The sequence below is a fragment of the Mastigoproctus giganteus genome, chromosome 10 (assembly GCF_048544385.1).
Source record: "Mastigoproctus giganteus isolate SK-2022 chromosome 10, ASM4854438v1, whole genome shotgun sequence".
Classification (NCBI taxonomy): Eukaryota; Metazoa; Arthropoda; class Arachnida; order Uropygi; family Thelyphonidae; genus Mastigoproctus; species Mastigoproctus giganteus.
In genome coordinates this window covers 33,341,118-33,362,097 of record NC_143584.1, presented here as the reverse complement: position 1 = coordinate 33,362,097, position 20,980 = coordinate 33,341,118, and the positions used below count along the sequence as shown (strand labels likewise).

Below are 20,980 nucleotides of genomic sequence, written 5' to 3'. Positions count from 1 at the left end.
AGAGCCCCCTCAACGGGGTCTCTTTGTAAAGACATTTCCTAATATTTTCCCATAATTCCTTTTCAGATACATACGGGATATTTGTGAGAAATCTGGTGGCAAAAGATGGCGCTGCTCGGGGAAACAATTTAACTCTCATCGATAACACAGGGTAAGTGGCTCCACCTGGTGCCGGAAAGAGTAGAGTGGACAATGCGCGCTTTATTGTGATTATCTCTCCGGGTCAGCAAAGGTCTCTGTACTGAGCGTTTATGGTTCCTGAAAAAAAAACAAAAAAAAATCTGATTACTTTCTTTAACCCTCGGATCTTTCACAAGCTTCCGCTGACGATCTTCAGTGCGTTCGTCGTGTGCCAATTTCTTGTGAAGAAGAAGATGATTTCTTTCTTTATGTTTTTAAAAGATAAACTATATAAAAACCCGTGACGATGAAACGTAATCTGTTCCCTGTGGTTTGAAGGAGGAGGCTCCTTTGAGTGAGCTGTGACGTCACCCTTCTTTTTTGACCTACCGACGCAACGCTTCTTTTCAATGTTCTGTTGTTGGCTTCATCATACAGGCCATTTTGCAGCGCTACTGTTGTGAATCTCCTGCTCATTTTGGCTGTGTTTGTATCAAACACAATAAAATAAAATATAACAAGGTTGCCATAGCAACTGTACCGTGTGTCTGTGTGTGTGGACTTTCTTTCTTACACTAGATTTTTTTTTCTCTGCGCGCGTATAAACACAAATAGCAATATGAACTACAGTTTTCATGTTCTTCCTGCAATGATAAGTTTTGTGTTTTTGTTTTTAAATTGCACGTTTGAAAAATAAAAAAAATAGATAAATAATAATAATCCCCAGCCCCTATTTCTTGTGCAACCAAAATGTAATTCTTGAGGCGTTAATGGAAAGTAGTCAGATGTTTCAGGAACCATGGACCAAAATGTACGGGCATCATTCTGTTTAGGGGCACATCGATCTATTGTGTCGCTAAACAAAATGCATATGGCCAGTTTTCTTAATTTTATTCAGATATTCGAAAGACAGAAGCAATCTAACTGAAAGCATCCTAATTAGGGTGAGAAGTTAAAGCACAAAACTTATCGATCACTGTATGGTTAGAAATATACAAGGTAATTATGAACTAATTTTTATAATCAAACATTTCATTTCATTTCTGAAAATATTCATACAGGTTAATCATTTAATTGGCAAAATGGCAGTACCATCGTACAACTACTCAAGTTTTGGTGAACTGCCAGTAGATGCCAGAAGGGTGTATATATGCCGAAGCCTGCGCTGACACAATTGCAAGTTCTGAAATGTCTCGTAGTTGCAAAGTGGTGTTAAATTACGCACTGTAACTCTTAAATCGTGTCGTGAGGTGTTTCTGGATCGTAATGACTGATCGATATTATATCACCAGACATTATGAGCGTTAACATACCGAAAAAAAAACAGCCAGACGATTAAAATCAGGTAACATCACGCCTCATTCCATCCTGAACACCTCAAAAGAAATAAACGCGGAATTAGATCTCATCAATGTACCAGAATAAGAAATCCAAGAAGAGTTCTAAGACCAAGGTATTCAAGTTAAAAGAATAACAGTAAAAAGAGAAGAGGGGAATTATCTAAATAAGAAACAGTCAACTTTTAAAACACAATAACTGTAAAAGGTGGACACCCGAATTGTCCACCTTTCACAGTTATAGGCAATTCGTAGACTGTATACTCCAAATTCTGTCCCGTGTTTCAAAAGCCAGTAGTGTGGCAGCTCTTGAGCAGTATGCAAAGATTCTGTTCTCTGTGCACTGTGAGTCTCTAGAGAAAACTCAGCAAGTTTGTCCAGCAAACAAACCACATAGATGTAGAAAGGATCAGTCAAAAGAACCAATAATCGAATGTTTTTTGGAAGATGGTATTGGTAACAGGAATCTTTATTTCCCTAAAAAATAAACACAGAAAACCGATAAACAAAATATAACAAGCTCAAGAAAAGAAGCTATAGCAATAGTTTCCATGTACTCACCACTAAATCAGAATATAAACTATATAGTGCCAGAAGACAGCAGTTCGACTATCAACCCCGTTTTGTATTATGAGGGATTTGATGACCACTGTCCCCTATGGAGAAACCAAAACTTTCATAAAAGAGCACAAATTATTGAAAAACTGCTCGATAAGCAGAACTTAACACTCAAATAACAGACCCACATTATGCACGATTATCTACAGGAACTAGCACAGAAATAGACCTCTCTATAGGCATTCCAATAATATCCTCTTTTGGAGAGGGAAGTTCATAATGACCCTCTTAACAGTGACCATTATCCAGTAAAGATTATTTTAAAAGATTCCATGCTTTGTCAACCATAAAGAACTCCAAACTAGAAATCACGCAAAGCAAACGAGAAACAAGCAGTTAGTCATATTAGAAAATTAACAAATCTAGCAGGTCTTCATCAAATCTGTAATGAAGTATGTAACTGACAAACTGCTCCAAGCTGAAAACTAACACTCCAAAAACTTCAAAAAAATGTCCAATACATAAAAACTATGATGGAACATAAACACTATGTGCAATAATACAATCTAGCGAAATGCAAGAAAATCAGAGCCTCGTATGTTTTCTGAAAGTACCCTATCACAGCCAATATGGATCAGTGCGGTAAACTCAAAAATCAGACGCATTACTAAAACCAGTAAAAAAGGTTTGTGGATCCGTTTTTCATCCATAGTTTCCTCAATAAAAGATAGCCGGACATTTGGGAACAAAATAAACACTGTATACAACGGGTATCACAGAATGTGGCTTCTTATCATCAAATGGAACAAACAGGATATGGCTAAACAGGAAGACATAGGAAATGTAGGACTTTCGCAAATATAACAGATAATAGCTCGTATCAATAATCTTTACAAAAATACAAAACACATGCAGAAACGTATAATTTGAACTTGTACAATTTTTCATTCTTCAGTAAAATTAATGGAGTCAAACAAGACCCAACAAATGCCAACCATTATCGTTCCATTGCCTTGACTACTTATAAAAATACTTGAAACACAGATAACCTCCCCAACTGTGGGCTATCTAAAGACCCATAACCTAAGTCCAGCTCAATGTGGTTTTAGAAAGAATACGTCCATTTTAGGCTTAATGATAAAAGCAAAAAATAACACAAGAAACGCATTTATTAAAAACAACAACAACAACACGCAGTTATGATATGCAGTATTTATAATTGTGTTTGCCACGTGGTGTTGGGAATACAAATTAAAATGCAATGATACAAAAGCTGAGCAAAGCTTATGTATGTATTGATACACAAGCTTTGCTTTTCTTCAGCAGTTTAGTTATAATCTGGACCAGAAACTTTGAACACTTTACCTCTTAAAGTGTAGCAAACTTAGGGATAAAGAGATTAAGCTAATCAGCAGTATAATTTAATCTACCTACGTTTAATCTCACTGTTGGTTTAATGCAGCGTTCATTCCGTTTCTCATGTCACAAATTTCGAAATAACCATCGAAAATTTGATGGGAGATTGATTATTTATTTACAATGTAAAATTATTTTCATTGTAAATAAATAATCAGTCCTTCAATTCTATGCCTTTGGTTATCGTATACGTATTCTATACGTATTTGGCAAAAGTTGGATATTTGGATTCACCGTGTCTTCGATTGTGCATTCTGTCAGATGCACAGTCGAAGATCCGGTTTAGATGAAGTTTCAAACCCCGTGTAGGAGATAATTATCATTTCGGAGTATGGAGACGAGTCTGTTGACGTCTTTCCCGCTGCACAGAAACTGCGGAACTTTCCCACTGGACCAACAACTGTTCCATTGTTGAAGTCCAGAGGACAAGACGCAAAACGAGCCAGTCTCCAAATTTCAGATTTGAAAATGATCTCCAGCTCTCGGATAGAGTCATTAAAAACTGATCATGACAGATCTCAAGTGGTTAAAAGACGTTCCTCTGCATAGGATATTCAACCGTTCTCATCGTACACTCACTGTCCTTGTGGATAGCATAGTAGTTATAATCGCCTTCTTCTCCACACTGGAAAAGGCCCGAGTTCGAATTCCATCAATGACTTGAGAAACGTTTATGTGGTTTGTTTTGTTTTTTTTAAATCCGTGCCTGAGTCCGGAAACTCTGGATTTTCGCAGCAAAACAGGCAAATCGACTAGAGGACACACGCAATTTGGGCAGATGAGTTAATTTTCTGATGACTTCAATACGACACTTATCCTGCTCTCCTTATCAGATCATTCAGCAAGTAAACTTCATATAACTTTCTTGTATATGAGTGCATTGAAGTGAATAGAAGTGGAGGTTCACTAAAAGTGGTAAAGAGGCCCCAGTAAGTAATGACCTCTGAATCAAGAACAGGCTATTGAAACTCAGTTACTTTTGGCAAACTCCCAATAAAAGTGCATACCACTGTGAATATCTCTAAAAGAGTAATAAAACAGAATTGGATCTGTTAATTATCCCAGAAGAAGAAATTGTTCGAAAGCTACATGACCAAAAAGTGATCCGGGCTCAAATAATTTAATGTCCACAAAAGACAGTAATCTGATATCAATATGGAACATACTTATTTTCAGTTCTGTAAATTTGCTGAAGTCATTCAAAGTTGACTTTTTTTTTTATTTTGACGCATCAGTAACTCAGACCATGTTGTGCCGTGTATAATATGTCTGCAAGTTGCGTGTGTTTTGTGGTCGATTTGCTGAACGAAAAACTCGAGTTTCCGGAGGGAAAAACCATGCTACCCTCACTTGAGATCAACTAACTCAGCCATGTTGTGAAAAGGCCCATAAAATTCTTCGCGTTATTGACGGAATTCGTTATTGATAGCTATTTAAACTGTTTTGTCCGATGATATATCCAGAGTCTCATAAGGTGGAACAAATTCAAAAAATATGGACAGACATTTTCAATCCGTAGCCACTCAAACAGATCTATCCGTGCTTCTAGATACATTCGTTGCTAACTGGAGTAGATCCATACTTTCAGACTCTACGTCTGAAAGTATGAAATATTTCAGACTCCAGCCCGTTGTATCAGCAACTGATGAAGCCAACAAATTCCCTGTTACAATTCAAGCTAATAGGCTTCCAAAGAGAACTTAACCAAAGGTAATGAAAACCTCTAAATCTCTTCCGGAATGGATGTAGCCAGATAGCCTTATCTAAGTTGCAAGCATCCAAAATAGGAATGGAATCAATATTGCAAGCATTCAAAATAGGAATTCGCAAATGTATCCCGAGATCAAAAATTATACTATCTATGGTGATAATAGAAGTAAGCTATAATCTCTTGGAGGAGTAACGATTCTTGTTAGTAAAAAAATTGAAGTACATCCATGTTCATTCAGACTTTCCCAGAAGTAGTGGCGGTACGTATTATAATTAGATGACGTTAGTTAACTTCCCTCTTTTGTTCGTGGTTGGGAATCCATGCAATAGATTTCTAATCATGGACGAAAGAGGAAAGTTAATAGAATCTCTTCTGGATGCTCACCACCTAAAGCTATTAAATTCTGGAGCACATTCTGTATCCTCTTGCCTACAGGAACCATGGCTACCATAGATTACTCTTCAGTTTGTTTACCTTCCATATATCTTCCTAAAACGGACTGGTCGGTATTCATTGATTACTCTCTGATCATCTTCAAACTTCAAACAGGGATAAATTCTCTCCCTACAACCTGTATTATATGGAAATTCCTCACAGCAAACAAGAATAAATTGGAATTAATGGACAATTCAGGAAGATCCACTGCATAACGACCATTACCCCATTATAGTCACTCTATCAAAAGACACCCCATGCCAATCCACAAGAAAATCCAAATGGAAGTTTGATAAAGCAGACTGGAAAAAATATAAAAATCTAGTAGTAATCGAACAGAATATTCGACAACTAACTGTTGACCAAGCAGTACAATATGTAACAGACCAGATTAACCAAACAACAGAACAATCAATACAAAAAACGTCCACGAAACTTCCCCTATTCCCAAAGTCTTAGTGGAATGAGGAATGTACTCAAGAAAAACAAGACAAAAACAGAGCATGGAATATTTTTCGCAAGGATCCTACCACAGACAATCTAATGTATTATAAAAAGATGACAGCAAGACATGTCAGAGATTCATGCAACAAAGCCTCCTGGGAACGTTTCGCCTCATCTATAAATAGAACTGCAAATACTAGAACAGTTTGCGATCAAATAAGTAAAATGGACAATAGATAACAAAATTTAGTTCATCCAATTATCAAATGGGAAGGACAAGATACAGCTGATTTAGAAGATATAGCAAATGTTTTAGGTTAAACTTTCGCCGAAATATCTGCTACCACATCGTATCCACCGAAGTTCCAGAAATATAAAAATCATAAAGAAAATACAATTTAAAATTTTACACAAAATATGTAGAACAATATAATCATACACTAACCATAACAGAATTCCATAAAGCAATATCACAAACAAAACAAAACGCAGAAGGTCCAGATGGCATCAATTATATGAGAGGAATTATTACAATCTCTACTTCTGTTATACAACAGAATTTATACGGACCACGAATTTCCTAACATATGGCATCATGCGATTGTCCTAGCTTTTGCGAAACCTGGCAAAGAACCTACTAATCTGAACAGCTATCGTCAAAAGTTTTCCTACAAGAAGAAGGAGTATCACAGGGATCAGTCCTCAGTGCCACTCTGTTTGCAATAAAAATAAACTCGCTAACCCAACAGATACAGCTGTTTATGTTGATCATTTCAGTATCTTATTCCAGTCCCAAAACAAGAGAACAGAATGCCAATTACAAGGTACAATAAACAAGGGCAAAAATTGGGCTCAGAATGGTTTCATCCCCACAAATCTTACACAAAAAACAATAGATGTGCACTCCTGTATGAAAAGAATCCTTCATTTAGATCAGGCATTAAAACTTAATGGACAATTAATCCCAATCAGACCAACTACAAGATTTATTGGACTTATTCTTGATAAAAAAAACTAACTTTTTTTAGAACATATAAAACAACTCTGAACGAACTGCCTCAAGAAACAATATTCTGAGAGTCTTATCAGCAACGAGCTGGGGTGCAGATCAAATTACTTTCTGCGATTATACAGAGTCCTCATAAGATCTCGATTAGACTATGGAGCTCCCGTGTACATCTCAGCCAAACCGAGTACCCTGAGATGGCTAGATCCAGTGTATCACAGCGCATTACGTGCAGTATTAGGAGCATATCGCACACCACCAGTCCAGAGCTTATATGCAGAGGCTCATGAACCACCACTACACCTCCGGAGACAAAACTTGCTGTTATACTACGCTGATAAGATAAAATCAATACCTGACCACCTGATATGGACAATCCTACACGAACCAAGTCTGGAAAACAAATATAGAGCACATCAAAATGCCAACAAACCAGCAGGCATATATTTAAAAGACGTAATCCTTCAACGTAATTTAAATTTCAATCAGATAGCAATTTCTCCTAAAGTTCCATATCCATCGTGGGATACCATACAAGCAATGTGCGATCTTCATACATACAAATGGAACAAGGATTCTTTACATAAACAAAATTTCCAGCAATTGCATGCAGCCTACAAAGCCCAACATTACGATTCCACCTGATATACACAGATGGTTCCAAAACAGAAACCAAGGTAGGAATAGCAACCAAGTTCCGGAATACTATTATCTCCCAATTGATTGCAGAATTTATATTGCAGAACTGGAGACTGTACAACTAACCAAGAACCATAATATGGCAGGGCATTGAATGGCGAGTCATTCAATGCCCTGCCAGTCTTAAAGGATAAAACCAGAAACACCCATCCGACTGTTTGACAAATAGAAAACATGCTAAAAAACTAATAAAACGAAATCAAAACATAAGCTTCTGTTGGGTTCCCAGACATATAGAAATGGATGACAATGAACATGCAGACCAAGCATAAAAACAAACGAAAATGCAGATAAAAAAAGCCATAAAAAGACTAAAATTGCAATCCGAAATAGCGGCAAAATACGGTGGCAACAAAAATGGAAGGAGCAAGCCAATAACAAAAATCATTACAGATAAAACCGATGTTAGAACAATGGAAAACCAGTACAAGACCTAACAGACAAGAAGTTATATTGAGCAGACTAAGAATAGGACACAACCAACGTTATTCACTCCTATCTGCTCCGAGCTGAATCTCCACCTCAGTGCTCTGACTGTCAATTAGCGCTAACAGTCCAACATGTTCTACTTGACTGCCCTAACTTTACACGAGAATGACAAATTACTTTTAAATCCTTAAAAGCAACGGACATTGTTTCATTACGAACAATATTATCAGATAAATCTAATATATTCGAAGTTGTCAGTTCCTGATCATAACAAAAAAATCACTGAATAATCCATAAAACATAAGTTTTGGCGCATTATAGCCAAAGAAGCTGATACGTCACTAAAATACCCAAAACAGCCAACCAACCATCGATAATAGTCCAAATGTTCCAATGAAATTAGTGTTGAGTGGGTGATAATATGAGGATTTTTCTGTGCCCATTGGTGATTGTCGTGAAAATTCATAATGATATCTCTTGTGAAAGGTAGACAAAGGAGAAAAGAAGATTAAATGTTGGAGACCATTAATAAAATAAGACCGTTAGATGAAAATCATCTTGTGAGAGAGCCTGCACTCTGTACGTGAAATGGAAAAGATCCTGCTCAAGAAGAAATTTCCATCCAGTTGAATGCACTACTGCTGCTACATTTTACGTGCTAGTTCCAGAATTCTCCTTGATCGTGCCTTCCACCTGTTCCTCTAAAGCAAGTGTTGTGGAAGTTCCGGTTCTTTCCCGATCAGATTTAATAGACAATAAGGATCTGGTTTCTGGAAAATGGCGATGGATGGCTGCTTTTGCAGCCATCCATCGTCGTTGAGAAAAATTTTCCCAGGAGAGGCGCTGAATTTCACTGCTGTTCTCATTCGCTCTTCCCTAAATGAAACAAATATGTGAAATTTCGCATTAGAGTACTGATTTTCATGGTCACTGTAAAAAAATAACAAGAGGAACACTAATTCACTTGCAGGTAGCTTCAGGACAACTGATAAAGATACCTACTCCTTCTGGGTGGTTCAATTGAGTTGCTTCACCTAGAAGGAGTAGATGGATTCGGTCCAAAATTTGTATGCATATACGGTAACATCAGATATGCAAATGACTGAAATTTACCGGCCATCTTACTTTCTATGAACAAAAGAAAGGCTATGACTTGGAAGGGAAGTGTTTCCAGACCTGTGTCCAGATGAACATTTTTCATCCCTATGCTCAGTAGAAGAAGATGGTCCCAAAATTTGACGAGAAATTACAAAAACACTCTGTATACAGTGAAATTTCGATTTAAAATAAATTTAAATTTAAGTGAAATGAAAATTCTGTTATAAATTAAAATACATGAATAAGTTTTATTTAAAAAAAATAATTGCAGTATTCTTTAAAAAGAATGCGGCGTTAAAACCATTTTTATAATGCAATAGTAAAAAGAGAAGAAGATATTTGTACTTAATCTCCAGTTCACTGCTTGGATATATAAAGGAAGCGAATGCTGTTGAATGTCCCCAGTGGACATTTAATCGCCATCTGTGCGGGTTAAAGTTAAAATGGACGAACCACAAGTTCCTTAAGCAGTAGCAGATCATCGGTTGTTGATGTGGTGAATCTTCATTAAAGTATGAGTACTATAAACAGCGTACAGAATTTGTTACAAAATGCCACCCCTTGTTGCGATGTGCTTTTACTTAAACTCATGGATTATCAAAACTATACAGCCCGCTGGAATGTTAAATCGATCTTCATCAGAAGAGTAGATCAATCCCCTAACCGTCATGCACTTCGGCCAAGGACACCACACATTAACGCGCGCGCTGTAGCCTATTTGCTGCCATTGTTAACTGCAGCCTCTGATTAATATTCCGAAGTTTATGTAAACCTCAGGCAATCCTTTAAAGCTACCCAGAAAAGCCCCACAAATATCTCTCCTCGAAGCAGACATTTCTTAGATAAAAATAGCCTTTCTTATCTTCTTACTGCGGCATGTTCTTTGCTGGTGGGTCCTGTCGCAAAATAGGTCGATTCTCTTACCTTCCTTCATTTATGTTGGTTTAAAATTAATGCCGGATTCATTCATCAATCAACGTCTCTCGGTTAATTATACCGCATTATCATCTTAGGCAATTTGTGGAAAAATAACGCTATCATCATTCATAATTCTCTGTTTAGTGTTAATTATGTGTCATTTACATCTTATTATACTATCACCAAGTTCCTTCATAATTCACAGCTACTGCAAACCGAGTAACCTTATTCAAATTAAACGCTAGATGGCGCCTTAACGTCTAGAATTTTTCTGTTTTTGGTCATTTACATTGCGCTGGAATTCGCAGGTCTGTTGGCATTTAAAATTCAAATTAGAAAGATATTTTAATGGCAGGACCGAGCACGATTCAAGGAATTATGTCGAGACATTTTATTAGCGTCATCCCTTCTCGATGTAAATACGAATAATATGAAATGCTTTCTGCTTCAGAAATGTTTACAGCGCGCAATTTTAAGCTGTCTCAACTGCTGTATGTATTCGGGCACAGGATATTGAACCCGGGAAGGGCTCGTTAAAAAACTAGAGACTCGTCCTTGGCCAGTGCGATGATCACTTTTGTAATCACAGTTTGTCAAACTGGTCTTCTACATTAGGCCATTTTCTACATTTTCGTTTAATGTCTGTAATTCTCTCTCTCTGTCTTGTTATTGGGCAACTTTTAAAACAGTAAATTGAGATATTACGTCTAACTTTCCTCGGGATAACCACGCCCACCATCCCTGCAAGGTTCATTCAGCAAAAGAAAAAAACCCATATTTTTAAAGCATCAACCTTTTCAATAGGAAGAAAACGAATTATTAAAAAGCAATAAAATCAAACCATTCATTACAAATAGTTCCCACTACTGCGATGTCCTAATAGGCTATGATTATAATTTTTGTTACCGGGTTTGCCACATGTAATGGCCTCGTTTTTTAACATGGCGCCATTTTAATTTGAACCGACCACACAGGTTGGAATGATTTTCGTAGCTGATCAGTAGATGGCCTGGGACATGTGTTAGTTCTACCCCCCCCCCCTCGACGTGGGCACCTGTACGTGGTGAGGGGACCTCCCAGTGATGCTGCTGGTTTACCAGATTAGCATCACTGGGATCTAACGCCCATACCTTGGTTCCAGGGTTACATCTTTGGAATCCGGCGTGTGCAGCCGTGCGCCGCGACCCGTGGAAGCGGAAAGGGGGATCCTGGTGGTTGAGGGGCCCAGCCTTAATACACCACTTTGGCCCCTGCTTCGACAAGACGGGCGGTCCCGGACCGGCTCGACTGGGATCAATCGGCGGGTGGTTTTATACTGCTAGGGTCAACTGCGTTCCAATAAGTCTCCCTCCCTTTGGTCCTGGGACGGGATAAAGACTTATTGGTAACGTGGGTATGGTGTTCTAAGCGAACTCGGCGTCCCATTCGTGTACGCAGTACCTGCTAGTTCACGAGTGGGCGCCCCCTCGTAGGGCTCCGTGGTGGGTGAGGTACTTAGGCATCAGACATTTTTTCTTTACTCCTATGAGTAATTTAAATTCTTCTTCTGGGGCCCCAACAAGGCCCCTACCTAATCGATCGTCGGAAGAAAGTGAGAGCAATTCTGCTAAAAGAGCCAGAACTGAGGAGAAAACACCATCTGTGACACCGCTTTTCCTCATTCTCCATTCCACAGGAGAGCAGTCAATAGGGAAAATGTCACCTTTCTTTATCCAGAAAGGATTAGAAGGGATGGCAGGTTCACCCAAATCCGTAAAACGGCTGCGTTCTGGAGATATTCTTATTGAAGCATCGAATATAAATCAAGCAGGAAAAATTTTGAAAGCCACATCTATAGGGGGAATACCCATTATTGTAACCCCTCACAAAACTTTGAACTCTTCACGAGGTGTCATATCAGAGTGGGATCTCCTTCATGTTTCTGAAGAAGAGATCTGCTCTGAATTAAAAGAACAAGGAGTAACAGCTGTCAAGCGAATATCCATGCGTAAGGATGGGAATCTTGTCCCTACCCGAGTTCTCATCCTAACATTCAACACCCCAAGGCCTCCAAGTTCCATCAAGGCAGGGTACTTAAACTGCCCAGTGAGGATTTATGTTCCAAACCCACTGAGGTGTTTTAAATGTCAAAAGTACGGCCACTCACAAACAGCTTGTCGTGGTAACCCTGCCTGTGCTCGATGTGGTGCTAAAGATCACGAGAGCAAGGAATGTATAGCTCCTAAGCCTAACTGTATTAACTGCCAAGGAGAGCACCCTGCATACTCTCGAGCATGCCAGCGGTGGAAGGACGAAAAGGAGATACAAAAGTTAAAAACGGAGCTTAACATCTCCTACCCAGAGGCTAGAAAACGCATACAACCAATAAATAGCGGGAAGCCTTCATATGCTCAGAAGGTTTCTGCGAAGTGCACTATCGGTACACAAACAGATATGACTATACCACCAAGAGAGTCATTCACGCCGATTGCCCGCTATTTATTGAGTTCACAAAAGCCCACCACAAAAACACAATCAGCTGCTACTCCAATATCCGTACCTCCTAGTGCCCCACCACTAACAAAACCAAGTGGTAAAAAAGAGCAACCAAAATTAACAGAATCAATGGATGTAGAGGACAAGGAGGTACCGGACGATTCAGTCTTGCAACTCTTCGTGGAGGAAGAAATGGACACCGGACAGCGTCCATTCTTCCCCAAAAAAGATAAAGCCAAGACTGATAAAAGTAAGCCCTCAGCACCTCGGAAACCGCCTGATGGACCCACCAAGCCAAAATAATGGCTAAATTCCTACAATGGAATTGTCGTGGATTCCGGCGAAATACAGATGACATCAAGGCCCTCCTGCAAAAGCACGAGCCAGTTTGCTTTTGCTTGCAGGAGACTTATCTAAAGGCAAATGATGATCCCACCATGCATAACATCACAATCTTTCGTAAGGATAGAATTGCGGATGGTCCTGCTCATGGAGGAGTGGCTATCCTTGTGAATAATCAGACTCCAGTTCAGCCCTTGCTAATTACAACCAGCATAGAGGCTGTTGCAATTCGCCTTACAGTGGGATTTCTATTAACGGTCTGCTCTATTTATTTGCCACCTGGGACTGATATCTCCCAGGAAGACCTTGATGATCTTCTAACGCAGTTGCCTCCCCCTTTCTTACTTCTCGGGGATTTTAATGGACACAATACCCTGTGGGGTAGTGCTAACATCAACGGAAGGGGACGAGTCATAGAGCGTATGCTCAATGACAATGACCTTTCCCTTCTAAATACTGGAACAAACACCTTCTTCCACATGCCTACCCGTACTTTTTCTGCCATTGATCTCTCTATCTGCTCCCCTTCTCTACTCCCTTCACTCACTTGGGAAGTGGAGGAGAATCCATACGGAAGTGATCACTTCCCTGTGATAACCTTGTTACACAGTGGGAGACCATGTCTTCCCTTCAGGTTACCGCGGTGGAAGATTGATCAGGCTGACTGGACTGCCTTCCAACATCAGGCAAATTTTGATCGTAGCACAGTCAGTCAGGAGCCTATCAATGATGCAGTTAAGTACATCACAGAAAATATTGTCCAAGCAGCTGCGAATGCTGTTCCAAAAACATCTGCCCGGTTTCCACCATTTCCCAAACCATGGTGGAATTCACAATGCACAGCAGCCAAAAAGGCTCAAAACAAAGCGTGGGGGATATTCCGTCGATATCCTACCACGACCAACCTTATAGCCTTTAAACGTGCACGAGCCAAAGCACGCTACATCCGTCGTCAGAGTCAAAAGGAATCGTGGATCCGTTTTACATCATCTATTAACCAGTCTACCAACTCTAAGGTAGTCTGGGAAAAAATCCGGAAAATGAAGGGTAAATACACAGCACACCCCTCATCGGTCCTTGAATATAATGGATGTACTATTGCAGACTCTACTGCAATAGCCAATGCTCTTGGGGAAACATTTTCTAAGATCTCTGCAACGTCATCTTACTCCCCAGAGTTTCTGGTCTTAAAGTGCAAGACTGAAAATCAGGCCCTTAAATTCACATCGAAGGGTTCCCACCCATATAATGGGCCATTTACTATCCACGAGCTAAAAACAGCACTTGCCCATACAAAGGCTACCGCTGTTGGACCAGACAACATCCATTATGAAATGATCAAACATCTTTCACCAGAATCCATGGACTGTTTGCTTTTCATGTATAACAGAATCTTCCTTGAAGAGCACTTTCCGGATACCTGGCGCAAGGCAACTATACTTGCTTTTGCTAAGCCGGGAAAGGATCCTAAATGTCCAAAAAACTATCGTCCTATTGCTCTGACCAGCTGTCTGTGCAAAATATTGGAGAGAATGGTCAATGCTCGTCTCTTATGGTATTTAGAATCGAACGACCTTCTCTCCCTCTTTCAGTGCGGCTTCCGAAGAAACAGGTCCACACTGGACCACTTAATTAGACTGGAAACATCAATCCGTGATGCTTTCCTAAAAAGAGAACACTTGGTGTCCATCTTCTTTGACATGGAAAAAGCGTACGACACAACTTGGAGATTTGGTATTTTAAAAGACCTTTACAATCTCGGTCTGAGAGGCCACCTTCCCATTTTTATTAAAAACTTTTTATCCTGCCGTTATTTCCAAGTTCGTGTAGGATCCTCCCTTTCACGGCCTTTTTATCAAGAGGAGGGGGTACCGCAAGGATCTGTCTTAAGTGTTACGCTTTTTGCCATTAAAATAAATTCTATTTCTGAACAACTTCCTCCAACTATAAACAGTGCACTCTATGTCGATGACTTCAGCATATTCTCTCAATCATGCAATATGAGGGTTATTGAGAGACAACTGCAACAAGCTATTGACCGCGTTAACACCTGGGCCACGGCCAATGGATTCAGGTTCTCACCGGAGAAGACCGTTTGCGTCCATTTTTGTCGCAAACGTAACCTCCACCCTGAGCCTGAATTACGACTTGGACAAAGCACCATTCCAGTTGTATCAGAGGCGAAATTCCTGGGACTCATTTTTGACAAAAAGTTGACATTTGTTCAACACATTCGTCAGCTACGTACGAAGTGTACGAGAGGGCTTAACATCCTCCGCTCTCTCTCTTCTACCTCTTGGGGTGCAGACCGATGCACTCTTCTACGTCTGTACCGTGCACTTGTACGTTCAAAATTGGACTATGGGTCTCAGGTATATGCATCTGCCAGAAATAGCGCTGTTCGTTGGCTTGACCCCGTCCATCATCAAGCCATCCGCATTGCTACCGGTGCTTTTAGAACTTCGCCTGTCCAAAGTCTGTACGCCGAAGCAAATGAACCATCTTTGTCGCTTCGGCGAATGCAGTTGTCTCTGCAATATGCCTTCAAGCTGAAGTCCCTGCCGGACCACCCCACGTGGACATCCGTTTTCGAGCCACGATGGGAAAATCTTTATAACACACGACGCAATGCCAATCGGCCATTCGGCATTCGTGTTCAAGAGCTACTCAATGAGCTTAACATCTCGGTAGACAAGGTTGCTCGATCATCACAGGAGCCCCTTCCACCCTGGCATGCACAAACACCAGCATGTGACTTCTCGCTCAAACTTGCGACGAAGTCTAATACTCCGCCCTCTGTCTACTTTCAGCTCTATTCACAACACCGTGCAGAACATTCTGACTTCTTGCCAGTTTACACAGACGGCTCGAAGTCGGAATCATATGTAGGATCTGCTGCTGTTTTTCCAGATAAAACCATATCAGAGCAGATACCTGTTAACTGCAGCATTTACACTGCAGAGCTGCATGCCATAGAGTTAGCTCTAGATCACATAAGAAAACACCGTTACCAACGGTGTATTATATATGCCGATTCAATGAGTGCACTACAGGCTTTATCAGCGATGTCACACACCAATCATCCAACCCTGTCCCGAATTCAGCAGATAATATACAGCCTCGATGCAAGCGGATTCGATATCCGCTTCTGCTGGATCCCCAGTCACATCGGGATTAGAGGAAATGATTTGGCTGACACTGCAGCCAAATCGACAGCCCTGACGGATAATCTTGACCTGTTAGTCCCCTATACAGACTACAGGCAAGTGATCCGTAGTAACCTGCAATCTCAGTGGCAAGATTCGTGGCATCGACTGATTACTACAAACAAACTATGTCGAATTAAGCCTGTGATCCATCCTTGGCGGTCCAGCTTTCGCAGGGATCGCAAAGAGGAAGTTGTTCTTGCTCGGCTCCGCATAGGACACTGTTATTTGACACACTCCTTTTTGCTGAGGGCTGATGACCCTCCTATGTGTGAGCAATGCGACACCGTTTTAACCGTCGAACACATTTTATGTGATTGTTCTAGTTTTATAAATGCTCGTCTTACTGCTTTTACCCATCTGACTGATCCGTATACACTCAGTCAGATTTTAAATGACAACGACAATGTGTCAGCAGTTTTTAAATTTTTAAAGTCGATCAATTTGTATACAGTCATATGAAATAAACAATTTGCTTTTGTCATTGTACTGATTTTATGACTGTATGCACCTTAAGACGAAGTAGCTTTTTACAAGTTGCCAGTCTTACCTTTTTATATTTTAACTTTTTCCTGGCGCACTATAACCCTGCTGTTTTTGCGCCACAAAAATCAAAATCAAAATCAATCAGTTCTACCCCCACTCACCTCCCATTTCAAAATATCCCTTATCGTTCCATGGCCAGCACAAGAAACAATAGATAATTAGCTTATGGACTTAATTATGAAATAAAAGAATTATCAGAAATGCATTTGCTGTAATGCATTTTAATTTAAATATAAGGTTGAAAATAAACTGTTGGAATAAAGCGACAGAGGAAACGTATAAATGGTTGCTTTAATAGCAGTTCATAGCGAGGTAAGAATAACAAACTTTCTTGAAGAAATACCAACAATTATCCACGTCATTAAATATGCTGTCCTGCTTTTAAACTCTTCCATTCAGAAACGAATTATGCAGATTTATGACACAAACGTGAGGACGATTACAATCTTGCAGCTTCAGATCTCACGTATCCACTGAGTGAAGGAATTGAAAATTGCAGCTTTCTCTTACGACAGAAATGTAATTTAAAACATAATGACGTCACGGATATCTGCCAAAAGTTTCATTTGATTGTTGTGCTCTCACGAGACGAAATTGGCATAATCATTGTTGCACGAGATTCTTTAGCTCGTGTTACACTACTGTCACGCGTCTGCTCACAGAAATGTGATTAGTTGATAGCGAGGTTCCTTTTACTTTATGTATTTTTTATACCACGGAATTATACCATTACTGGTACCGCTTCTGTGGAAGGTAGTTGGAAAATTATTTTTGCTTTGCGTAAGTATGAAATAAATTCTGAAAATTCAACTTCGTTTCCACGAAGTTGAATTTTCAGAACGAAATTTGATTTAAATTAGGTTTTGGTTAATAATTAAATTATATTGCATTAAATTAAATGCAGTATATAAAATGGCAAAATATTAATTATATTAAAACATCAATTTATTATTATTTTAATTTATAATTATTAAAATATTATTATAAATAACTTTAATTTAAATAAATGTTAAATTAAATTAAATAATAAAATATTAAATATAATATTTATCGTTAAAGTTAAACTTTATTCACATCTTTTTCCTGGTTCTCAATGTGCGGTTAAAATTTCAGAATATATTTTTTTAAGTAAGAAAGTGTATATCAAGAGATATATTCATTGCTAAGCGATTTTCATCCTCTCCAAAATAAGTGCTACCAAATACAGTATCCATTTCATGCAGGGTGGCTTAGCAGATTTTAATGAAGTCATTTGCATGCAATAACTGGAAAGGGGTATTTGTGAAATTATCGAAGATTTTAATGCTGTTTTCTTCCTTCTTCCATTCTACAGTGAGTACTTCTTAGGCGTCTAATGCTCTGGTGTGCTCTTAATTATAAAAGAGGTAATATTGGTACGTATATGACAAAAATATTGCCTCTCAGCCTGACGTAGTCGGCGTAATAATTTATTACGGAAGGCAAAGAGGAATTAGAATATCATTACCTCTGGCATGCAAAGCCTCTGTGGGATTCTCTAACCAGAGGAGTCTTTTTCTTCAACCTTTTTCATGTTTCCGCTAAAAAGAAGTTGCTTCCCTTTCTCAAATCTCATATTTTAAAAACTGCCCCAGACGAGATAATAAGGATTACTTTTACGAAAGAAAATAAACCGATATTGAAGAAGACATTTTGTTAATTGACATCTGAGAATTGGTGGTTAGTATTGGACACTCTTTCGAGGAAAAGCTGTGCCCCCCACCCCCTTATCCCTATCTCCTGGATAAGGGGATTACGCGTAGAGTGCCAGCCGAAGATGAAAGACTTTCTTTGGACATTCTTTGATTCGTGTCTTAAATTTAGCTGCATGGTTGAGTAGTTGCCTCTCCACATATGCAAAAAGCGCCATCTAGTGTACAACAGCGCGTTTAGGCATTTCAAGTAATCAGTAATGGATTTTTCATGTCTCATAGCATCCTGGAAGGCTAACGTGCCATTTTCGCCAGAGTGAGATTCCAGACAAGTCGACCCCCGACGGTGCGATTTGAAGTATTTTCCATCGTCAGAATTAGCAGCCAAAATGTCTCAATAAATCAGAAAGTTCAATCGCCACGGATGCAGCTCGTTAGAACCACCCTAATACGTATACATCGCATTTTTAAATCCCACCTAGAGAAAGTGCTGGAAACATGCGGTTGCAGACCTGACTCTGGTGGTTTGATAAAAAATAAAATGAAAATAAGTTTGTCCTTTACAATAACGACCCTAAAACTGCAGGTAGGGTTATGACTGATAATGATAACATTATCCCTGCTTTTATCGCTTTTGAAAGGATAAGAAAAGAAAATTGATGAGGGGCTTCCGTTGCAAAGCTGGATAGGGCAACCTTCTCGTTCCCAGACATCGAACGGGAAAATTACGCCACTTTTTTCCCACTGGTTTCCTGCCCATATCTACGTATTACTGCTTTCCCGTGCAGTCAAATGACACAGGACGAGCAACAGTGGTCAATGGCTCTTTCTTACTTAATCTTAACTATAATGTCTTAGAGGTGGCAATCATCTTGGGTGGAGCCACAAATCACTTCGTTAATTGGCTTCTAGAAATCAGGTAGCTAGCAAACACCACGCTAGTCATAATAATTTCCACATAAGTATCGTGTTTTGTACATTTATCATCAAAGGAAGTTTTTGTTCAAATCAGTTCCAAAAATTAACCTTGAAGGTAAAATAAAACAGGAGCGGTTAAAGTTGTAGGTTGTATAGTTTATTTCAATTCGATTTTCTATTTAAAATGGTTTAATAGACTAAAAATTGCATGGTTTCTGTTAATTATAAGAATACGTGATCTATTTTGTCAATCATATAAATCTATTTTGTCAATTTCATAAATACGTTATCTATTTTGTGCCAAGTTCATAAAAACGTGATTAATTTTATGCCAATTTCACAAGACACGTGATGAATTTTGTCCCAATTTCAGAAAACGTGATCTATTTTCGCAGAATCTGCTGACAAAACAATCGTAATTTTTAACACACGAGACCTGCGCGTGTTTATTACGAACAAAAATAACGAAAATAATCAGCAATCTAGGCTTCGTTTTGGTGGCAATATACAGAATCGAACTTTTTAATAATATAATTTTATAACGCGCAGAGTGACTGAGAATGAAAATAATTATTTTAAAATAGTTGTTACAGTTGTAAGTCGTTAATCGAATAGTAGAATTTTTTTATGTTAAAAAAAAAACTTCGTTGATAGTAACCGCGTTTCTTTTATTTGTTTTTCGAGTTCTGAATTAGAAGAAATTCTCAGGGGACGAAGAAAAATTCCAGCCATCGCCGAAAGAGTTAACAAAGTGAATCGAGTCTTAATGAACTGACGGGTGGCGCTGTGTTTATGTTCTCTGAATATTTCGCGAATTGCGGAAAACGAGATATGATTTAAAATTTGGGCCCTCCAATTTTCGTCCCTTCCGCTTACGTTTAATTACGCTCAGAGCAGCGTCTATTTGATGGAAAGGCACAAATGACAATTGCGTGCAGCATGCGACATAACCGTACGTGTTTCATTGCAGGTGTCCGGTTGAAGTGAAAATGATGAGGGAAGTCCGCACAATCAGTCCGCAGAGCAAGTCCCTCGAGGGTTATCTGGAGGCCTTCACTTTCACGGGCAGCAGCGTTCTCGAGCTGGAAGCCGAAGTCGAGACGTGTCTGGAAAGCTGCAAACCGGTAGGTGGCTCCACCCGCGCGCTTCTGCGAAATGCCCACTGTTGATTTTTTGGAAATGACTGATCGATTTGTTGTGTTTCTGTCGCAGCCGCTTTACAAATCGTAATGAACGATCCGCGGAGATGTTTTCTTAACAGACACGCGAATAGTTTAGAAAGTAGTTTATTGGAGGGAAGTCCTGGAATAAATCGTGCTTTTTTTTCTTTCTTCAAGGTTCTGTGCCAGATTCCCACCGGAAGGAGGGAAGACGACATGGAAACGGTGTCATCGTTTGGCCGTAAGAAGCGTCAAGCAGCTGCGGACAGCGATGTTGACATACTCTCGACCGTGATGCTGTCCAAGAGCATCGGGGTCCAAGCGACCGACTTTGGCCTCGCCAAACCCTTTTCCGATGCGACGTACGCTTTTCCAGTCACCGCCCCTAGTCCCGTGGGTGAGTTACCTTTCCGTCGTTTAGTGTGCGAACAGGAGTGACATTTAATGTGTGTGTGGAGTGATTTTTCTCACAGTTTCCGTCATCCAGCTGCT

General features: G+C 39.5%; 1 protein-coding gene across 1 annotated transcript in view; it reads left to right on the top strand.

The window, feature by feature from the left end:
- LOC150078959 (uncharacterized) overlaps positions 1 to 20,980 on the top strand; it is a 125,474-nt gene that overhangs the window by 101,883 nt on the left and 2,611 nt on the right. Inside the window, exons 12-14 of the mRNA XM_090382902.1 lie at positions 67 to 151; positions 20,299 to 20,452; positions 20,666 to 20,885. Coding sequence (XP_090239028.1) covers positions 67 to 151; positions 20,299 to 20,452; positions 20,666 to 20,885 — 459 coding nt within the window. The remainder of the gene's footprint in view (positions 1 to 66; positions 152 to 20,298; positions 20,453 to 20,665; positions 20,886 to 20,980) is intronic.